Source organism: Diadema antillarum, unplaced genomic scaffold (genome assembly GCF_040938485.1).
Source record: "Diadema antillarum isolate AM-2024a unplaced genomic scaffold, OU_Dant_1.0 seq00000532_RagTag, whole genome shotgun sequence".
In the NCBI taxonomy this organism is placed as follows: domain Eukaryota; kingdom Metazoa; phylum Echinodermata; class Echinoidea; order Diadematoida; family Diadematidae; genus Diadema; species Diadema antillarum.
Window position 1 is genome coordinate 371,924 of NW_027271483.1, and position 9,501 is coordinate 381,424.

Sequence of the window (9,501 nt, forward strand, 5' to 3'; positions counted from 1 at the left end):
TCGGGAAGGTGCATTCCATTTTCATTTGTTAATCATGATATTAATGTAGACCCTTTAGAAAAAGATTGCCAGATAATGTCATTGACGGAATTTTGGTTTTGAAGGTGTTATTATTTTGTGGGCGTATCCAAATACTGTAGAAGAAACATTGTCGTACTAATCATGAGATATATGCCGTATATCTACACTAAAAAAAAGTATTTTTCTAATTTGAGAAATCAATTCAAAATCCTACCATCTTTGTTAATGTTACTTCTTCTGTCATTTCATTTGAATTTGGATTTGACAGAAATTTCTTCACCTTTCTCCATTATTTTTAGCCTTAATTTGATATTTTGGGCTTCAATGATATTATAGAGATCATAGGTACATTTTTGCAACTGTATACATGTTTTTTACTGTCTTAAATTTGTCTTTTGATGTTATTGTTACATGCATGAGCATTTACGCATGAATGACTTCTTGTTCATCAATGTGATTTTGACTTTTGTACCTTGGAAGATAGTAACAAAGGTGTTTGCTCATGCGTAAAGTATCACTTTTTATTGACTTACATTTAACCAAAGTTTTGGTTACTCCAATAATTCTTGTCATTTCCACACCAAGATGTAAATAATTCTGAATGGATTTAATCCGGACAGACGCAGCAAAGCACAACGATTCAGCGGAGGCACTGGTATAATCTTCAATCTCCATCGCATTGAAAGCGCGAGTGCTCCGAAACGCAAGCGAGCACTTCGTACCTCCATGGGACCAGTGGACATGCTGGGTGGCGACTTGCGCAAGGCGACATACATGTACATCATTCTATGGGTGAGCATGGCGGAGACATTCGTCGAATCTAAGGACAAATGGAGATACGTGGTGCTAGTGGCCAAATTTTCACTGGGCTGCATCGCGCAAGGTCTGCTCAAAGCCTTTGGCGTGCTAGTTCCTTCCCTGGTCCAAAAACTGGACACAGACTATGGCACTCTGGGATTTATTCTCTCCATGGAGAAAACCGTCTCCTGCTTTGCCTGTAAGTTGTAACTCATGTCGGACATGTTGACGTAATTCATGATTAAATTTATTTGTTTTCTTTTTTAATAAAAGAAAAAAGCCCCCCTGTAATTGTTTTTTATATAAAAGTATACACCAATAAATGCGCTTACTCTCTAAAGAAATCAAATGAAAATTTTCACTCTTATAGAAGGAGTGAATACCAAAAAGTGTGAATTTAGAATGGAATGAAATTGGAGTGAATTTTGAGTGAAAATGTTCATTTCCACTCGTTTTTGAGTGACGTCAGGATCACTCCAAAATCTTCGAGTGATCCCTGAGGTCACTCTAAAATGAGTTCTCGAAATTCACTCCAATTTCACTCTGAATTCACTCTTTTTTGTATTCACTCCTTCAAGAGTGAAAATTTTCACTCAATTTTATTTAGAGAGTAAGGCTTTTTTTCCTTGTAACATAGTGAAACCCGGAATTGGCGAGAAGGAGGCAATGTATATTTAAGCTTTGTTTGCTTATTTGTTTTGGTTTTTCGCTTGTCAGGTGATGAAACCCAGACGTGGCACCTTGCTTTGCGCCCCTTAACGGAATTCCTGGATCTGCCCCTGCACCCCAAAGTTATAGGCCTGCTGTATACACACCCTCATAGTATTCAATCATTATGAATTATATACTAGTATACATCTCATTGATTCATACTTTTACCATTAAGTATATCTTTAGTAGGTATAGCAAATTCCTCAACTGAATCCCCCGTCATGTATTTGATGAGCCTCTATCCTAACTTATATTGGTTTCTAAAGGCGTCTTTTCCATGTCATTAATTCTTCTTAATTAGGGTGAAAAGTACTCAGTTGTGGAACTTGCAACATTGAATGAACATATTATCATGAACACATCATCATGAACATATTTATATCCCGAGCCCTTCTGTAGTTACGAGCTGTTTCCTCCGTTGAGGACATGTATTTAAGATTAATGTTGTGTAATCAAAATCTTCATGAAATTCATGATATTCATGAAAGAAACAACGCATACCGACGACCGATGGACAAATTCGGGGAAAGAGTTCCATATGTACCCCCGTCCCTAAACCTAGGACTCCGGTATCCGCGTTACCCAAGGACACAGAGATCGACGTTACCTTAACCTTAACCCTATAAAACTCTAACCCTAACCCTTAAGATTCCTAAATTTAATCACCTTACCTATACATATCACTTTTTTGAATTCTAGCGGGGGATAGGCCTACATGGAACTCTTGCCAAATTCAGCAATATTCCTCTCCATTGTCGGCGCTGTAAGAACAGCCTGCAATATGAGGCCATCATTTTTACCCCAAAGTAACCTCTTCATTGCTATCGCTACCCTTCCCAGGGAACTCGGCATAAAGAAGCTTCAACATGTCTTCACTTTTCTAGCATAAGGAACGAGCACTTGACTAACCGCTTTCAGAAAGCAGGGGGAATTATTTATTACTAACCTTATCATAATATGTAAGTATCAAGTTGATGGAATGTGTACTTTTCATGAAAAATGAAGTTTGGGGAAATTCTCCTTATATTTTGTTTGTATTGTTGTCCACAGATGACGTCATGAGCTCTAGTCGCCTCCTCATGCAGCTGTTCCAACACCAGAACTTTAAAAATGCATAATTTTTGCATCGATTGTCTGATTTTCTTCAAACTTTCATTGATATGTTCTACTAATGTTGCTACTTTCACTCAATCCACATTTCTCTTTGGGTTTTGGTTTCCTTTAAGGGTGAGAGTAAATATCGAATATTTATCACCATTGATCGCCTGTGTCTTTGAATTATACTGAATAGTTTACGGCTCACTTTGTTATTTTTGTGTGAGTACTTAAATTACGCTTTCATTGATATCAACATTTCATTTGTAGCATTGTTGTCCTTCGTACGATTCTCTTTTTTTTGTGTGCATGTACAGTTCTTATGAATGCGAAACATGAATGTTTCAATAAACATGTTAGCTGGCAGAGTTTCACTTTGCTTAATGCTCCCATTATCATGTTGCTCAGAATAGATGACTTCATTGTGGGAACTGGAATCACGGAAAATGATTTGCAATCAAATAGCTACGACCAGCCAAACAATCACTATGAATTAACGTATAAATCTCTCTCGGCACACACACACACACATACACCCACACACACACACACACACACACACACACACACACATAAATACACGAATGTGAATGACTATTCGACATTAAAAGTTCTCCATCTTTACAATGTCTTAAATGCTGCTGGGGAGACCTTTGTACCTCAGTAACTATTGCATCACGCAAGTCTCAGGCAAGCTTTCTGGATCGGCTTGTCAAAGACAGCATTCGTTATTGGAAATATTCATTAGATTCAGAGGCATGCTGAAAGCGATCTACATTTTGTTTCCTTTCACAATCCAGGTCCCCTCGTGAGCTATCTCTCCACGCTAGTAGACCCCCGAACTCCTTGCGTCGTGTGCGGGTTAGGTGCGAGTGGAGCTATTGCCGTATCAGGATACCTAACGTCGCCACTTTGGTTTGCCGTTATGATGTTTCTTACAGGTAAGACACGCAACATCGCGCCATGATTAATGGGATGGATCACAATAAGCATATTGACAATAAACCATAGAGGACCTCTGTCATTTATTTATTTATTTATCTTTTTTTTTTGGGGGGGGGGGGGGGAGGGGGGCACCTCTTCTCTTGCCTATACAGATCCGTCACCCGCTCGGCCATCCAATATTATGCTTTGTGTACGCCCCTTATTACCCACTGGACAGCCGCAAGAACCCCTCACCATTAATCCAATAGGGCGTAGCCACCACACACCAAGCACCCCCTCACACATCCAGCCATCATCAAGCCCACCGCGCACCCCAACAACCCCCCTCCCGAAACCCCACTTTATTAACATTAAATGATAATAAATAATGGTTTTATCTCGCTTCCACTGGCGTAGCCGTGGACAGGAGGGGGGGGGGGGGGGGGGCGATGGGGGCGATCGCCCCCCCCCCCCTAAGATTTGGACCGGGGATTTGCGGGGCGGAAAAAAAAAATGCGTGTATACTGTATACATGCACATGAAGCGGGTCTCCTTTTCAACCTTTCATCAAATAAGATCATAATTTTTTGAATATTTCACTCAAAGTGTGCACCAGATCGTTGAATTTCAATTCAAATTATGCAAAATCTCTCGTGCTTGGGAGGGGGTATCCCCCCCCCCAAAAAAAACCCTCCCCCTCTGTGCCTCTTTCCCTAGCCTTAGTACAATTTTTAGATTTACACAAAATTTTGAATAATTCTGAGTGCACAAGACTTATCAATTATATTCCGAAAACTCAAAGTTCCCTCATGTACAAGGGAAATTTCCGCTTTTAATCGACCCTTTCCTCCCTCAGTCCCCCCCCCCACATCAGGTTTTTTTTTTTTTTTTTAATAATTTCCCAAATAGTAGTATAAGGTTTTGGGATCCAAAATTGTGGAACAGTTTAAGCATTGATTTAAAACAAAGTCCATCATTAGCATCATTCAGAAGAAAATATAAGTTACAGCTTATTTCAAATTATTGAATAAATTTGTAGTCCCAGATGGCTATATGCTCATAATGTCCTGTTTTTGTATACTGTTTTGTTTTGTAAGTACTTTGTCCCGTTATAGTGCACTTAGTCCTTGTTGTTGTACTCTGTGCTTGTCCCCTGTAAGTGCATTTAGTCCTTGTTATTGTACTATGTGCTCGTTGTTAACTATTCTGTAACGCCTTGATTGATAACTGGTAATTACATGTATGATATTTTAAATGACTCATTGTTTTCATCTTGCCTTTGGGATTCAACCTCGAAAGGTCAATGGCCTATTGCTGTTCCTCTCCACACTCGTCACATAACCCGAGTCACAAATTTTGATTTTTATGTTGCATCATTTTCCTAATGATTGTTTTTTCTGTATGTATGTTGTTATGCTGTATGAAATCACATTGATTTCATTTTCTTTATTTTTTATGAGATGTGGAAAAATAAACTTGAAACTAAAAAAAAAAAAAAATATGCCATCAAATATGCGTATAGGAGATATCTCAATTTCAACCTTAAAAAGGCAAAAGCTCCATCATGCGGGAAGGGTGGAGATAACAATCGCCCACGCCTTCTTCCTGCTCGCCCGCCCCTCCCCCCCCCCCCCCCATGCATAGAAGTAGACTGTGGCTACGCTTTGAAACAGTTTTCCAAATATGATACAAAATGTGTGTACCAAAACGTTTAACTGCAATCAGAAAATTATACAGAATCTCCTTCCACAGGCTTGCTACACTTCTTTTCTGATTGAAAAATTTCCAGATATTCCAACAAAAGTGCGCCAGATTGTTGAATTTCAGTTCAAAAAGCTTCAGCAAAACTGAAAAAAGGCTCCCTTGAATATGGGAGAGGTATCTTGCCACCCTTCCATTGCTTGTTACCAACTTTAGACTTAATACATTTTTGGGAATGACAATTTCCGAATTTTCCACAAAAAGTGTGCTCCAAATCGCTTTATTTCAATTCTTAAAACGCAAAAGCTCCGCCGAGCGGGAGGGGGAACCCCCCTTCCCCTAAGCTCTTCCTCACTAGACTTTGTACATACACACAGATGATGCACATTCGGAATAAGAGCTAAATTCCGTGATTTTAACACTTCGATGAAAAAGTATTGCACCCAAAATTTGCACCAAATCGCTGAATTTAAGGTCTGAAAATGCAAAATCACTTTCGTGTGGGAGGGGAAATGCCCTTATCTACACCCTCGTGCGCATGCTTTTTCTGTTTGATTGCTGAGCAGAAATTTTCATGATATTCATTGTAAGAATTAATACAAGACGTTTATTTAACTAATACTATTTTATAGCCACAATGTTCAATAATAATCGACATGAAAACACTGTATTGCTAACTCAAACAAGTGGGACTGTTTCAAGTCGATAAAACACGCAAAAACAAGCAAAAAATGCATCAAATTGCACCATTTACAACATCAAAATGCAAAAAGTTCTCACGGTGGGAGGGGCGACACCCCCTACCACACCCGCCCCGTCCCCCTCGCTCGCTCCGCTCGCTCGGGCTCAGTCGCGTTCATGATATTCAGAGTAAGAATTAATACAACAAGTTTATGTAAATGATACCATTTATATACATCATAGGCAAATTGTGCAATAATAATCTACACTAGAATATACTGCAAACTTAAACAAGTGGGACTGTTTCAACTCGTTAACACACGCAAGAACAAGCATCAAATTGCATCATTTACAACATCAAAATACAAAAAGATCTCACCGTGGGAGGGGGGACACCCCCTCCCACACCCTCCCCTCCCCGCTCGCTCGGGCTCAGTCGCGTTCATGGTATTCAGTGAAAAGAATGAATACAAGAAGTGTATTTAAATCATACCATTTTATATAAAAATTGTTCAATAATAATCTACATCAAAATATACTGCTACCTCAAAGAAGTGGGACTGTTTCACGTCGATAAAGCGCGCAAAAACATGCGTCAAATTGCACCATTTACAACATAAAAATGCAAAAACGTTCTCACGTGGGAGGGGGACACTCCCCTCCCACACACCCCCCTCCCTCCCCCTCCCTCCCCCGCTCGCTCCGCTAGCTCAGGTTCAGTCGCGTTCATGATATGCAGTGTAAAAATTAATTCAAGACATTGATTTAAATGAGACCATATTTTACAGCCAAATTGTTCAATGATAATCGACATGAAAATATATTGTTACCTCAAACCGGTGGGACTGTTTCAATTCGATAAACGCGCAAAAACATGCATCAAATTGCACCATTTACAACATCAAAATGCAAAAAGTTCTTACCGTGGGAGGGGGGACACCCCCGTCCCACACCCTCACCCCCCCCCCCCCTCGCTCCCTCCGCTCGCTCGGACTCGGTCGCTTCGCTCCCTCGCAGACTAACCGCCCCCCCCCCCCCAAGATCAAATCCTGGCTACGCCGTTGCTTGCTTCTGATGCCTTAAAGTGAGTTTGGGACATCTTGATTCCACGTCATTTAGGGTATATCATAATACAGCCATTCTATAATATACAGGCGTCACACTGGTCCTGATGTTGAGCAGAGATGGACACCATGATGAAAGAAGTGTTCCAATTTAAGTCGACTCTCTGATCATACAAACATCGGCTATTCGTGAGGGCATCTTAAAGCCGTCGTAATAACCACCGATGAAGTTTCTCAAGACTGATAACTCAAAAACTTGCTTTACCAATTTCGGAATAGTGGGACGCCAGCCTCACAGATGCACAAGAAGATGTTGGAAGTCGCCTGTAAGGAATTAACAGAGAGGTGATACGTAATAGAACCTCTTTGGGAATTAATAATCTTTTCCGTTCTCGTGTGTAAATATTTAAACTTTCACCACTCTTCAGGATTCCCTTCACAGATCCTCGTGTTTCTTGCATTGAATGCGTGACATGAAACCAGATAATATTTGCTATCGGGTTCATTCATGTCTTGATAGAACTTACCGTTTTTTTCCTTCTCCACAGGATTGTTCAGCTCCCCTATCAGCCAAATATCCCTCGTCGTTCTACACCAACACTTCGGTGACAAATTTGGATATGTAAATTCCATCTGTCTCATGGGATACTTCGTTGGGGGCGCGTTTTTCCCTGTCTTGACGTCATCCCTACTGGAAGGATACGGACTCGAAGGAGCCATACTTTGTTTGGCAGGCTTGTATCTACACTGTGTGCCAATAGGAGCGACGCTCCGTCCCCCTTTGGACTTAGCGGAAACAAAGAGCTTGCCTCGTACGGATAGAGGAGAAGTCCTTCCAGGTGAAGATGACCAGTCGAGTTTGTCGGAGTCTTCTGCATTCTTGTTGGAGCGAGCAGACAAAGACTCGACAACTAACTCAATAGACCAATGTCGAAAGACCACAAAGCCTCGATCGACACGAGAACGGATCCTGGAATATGTCTGGTCAGATATGGGGGTGAGGGCGCTGGTGCAGGAGTGGGCGTTCACTCTCCTCTTCTTACCATGTAAAGTAGTATTGCAGATTACTACGATCAGCTGGACTCTTTTCGTCATCGCCTTCGCAATGTCCAAGGGCTTCGAGGAATCGTTCGCTTCCTACCTGCCCATGGTGGGGTCAATTGGGGGATTGGTCTTCCAGGGGACTATGACCTTAATCCTGCGTTTCAGACACCACTGGGGAGCACCTCTGTTCATCACCAGCATGGCCTCTTTTGGTGGGGCGTTGCTTCTTTACCCTGCAAAGGCATCATCCCCAACGCATCTTCTCATCTGCTCCTTTTTCGCCGGCGGCGGCATGTTTGCCGCTTACGCGGCATCCTGGGCAGTTCTTAAATCCTTTGTCGCCGAGAGAAATATCGAAGGAATCATCTCGGCCAAATTATTCATCACAGGACTTGGAAATATAATTTCTGGGTACATCACAGGTATGACACCTTGGGGAATTAAGATGAAAAAAAATAGAAGAACAAACATATTATGCACGAGTGCAAAACATAACGTGATATTTTTCTTCGTGTGAGAAATTCCTTAAAGAAAGAAAAAAGCGGTAAATGATTATACACTCACATAAAATGTGAATGTATAAACTTTGTGAAAGTGCGGGTAATTCAAAAGTGAATGGCGGAGAGGTTGATTCTGGACGGAATACCTCCTTCTACATGCTTTCATTACTGTTTTCATTACTATCGAATGCATTTTGTCCTTTTCAAGCTAAAATCACAATCTAGAAGTTACCAATTTATTCACTTTCATTGCAGGCAAGCTGTATGATGTCACGGGTTCATTCGATGGAGCCCTTCAACTCGTTGGCGGCATGTGCGTAATGACTGTTCCCCTGACAGTGACCCTCATGTACATCCAGAGATACAGGGACCAGGGGCGTGGCTGTTTCCCCTCACGTGACCAGCGTGCTGCCATATAAAGGGGTGCACGTCACAAACCCAACACCCACACGAGTCTTACAACCAACAAACTCGACATGAGGCACAGCCCATGAGTCCGACACTAGACAAACAAGGCCCACGAGTCGCCGGGCTTAATTTCCCCAGTGTCGGTCTCGTAGGCCTTTTTTTTTTGTGTGTGCCTAGTTTTGAGCTTGTGGGCAGTATGACTCGTGAGCTGTCTTACTCGTGGACATTTCCGCTGTCGAGCACGTGGGCCGTATAACTCGTGAGTGTCGGACCCTTTGGATTCTAGGCCATGGGGTGAAGCTGAAAAAGAGGCTTAGAAAATGGGTTTCGTTCCAGCAACACTGGCACTACTTTCTGAATGCGGAAATGTGATGTTTTGTACATCCTAAATATACTGTAAAAAGTTCTCCTCGAAATATCCTGTAGTTTTTGCGAAAATCCATATTTTATAAACTGCGATCAGCAGCCCAATACACATATCGTAATGGGGCTGCGGATTGTAGCATTTCGGATTATGACAGAATAGTATCGCGGACAAATGTCAACCTTAAATC

At 41.5% G+C, this 9,501-nt stretch overlaps 1 protein-coding gene across 1 annotated transcript; it reads left to right on the plus strand.

The window, feature by feature from the left end:
* Window positions 1-747: 747 nt before the first annotated feature.
* On the plus strand, window positions 748-8,958 carry LOC139734545 (monocarboxylate transporter 9-like). Its single transcript, XM_071645320.1, has 4 exons — window positions 748-1,018; window positions 3,426-3,566; window positions 7,544-8,461; window positions 8,795-8,958. Exons 1-4 carry the CDS (start codon window positions 748-750, stop codon window positions 8,956-8,958), a joined length of 1,494 nt encoding a protein of 497 aa, XP_071501421.1.
* The last annotated feature ends 543 nt before the right edge of the window (window positions 8,959-9,501 follow it).

Coding starts and splice junctions, on each gene's coding strand:
- LOC139734545 (XM_071645320.1), top strand. CDS start 748: ATGGGACCAGTGGACATGCTGGGTGGCGACTTGCGCAAGGCGACATAC. Junction 1,019..3,425: donor AACCGTCTCCTGCTTTGCCT/GTAAGTTGTAAC, acceptor TTCACAATCCAG/GTCCCCTCGTGAGCTATCTC. Junction 8,462..8,794: donor AATTTCTGGGTACATCACAG/GTATGACACCTT, acceptor CTTTCATTGCAG/GCAAGCTGTATGATGTCACG.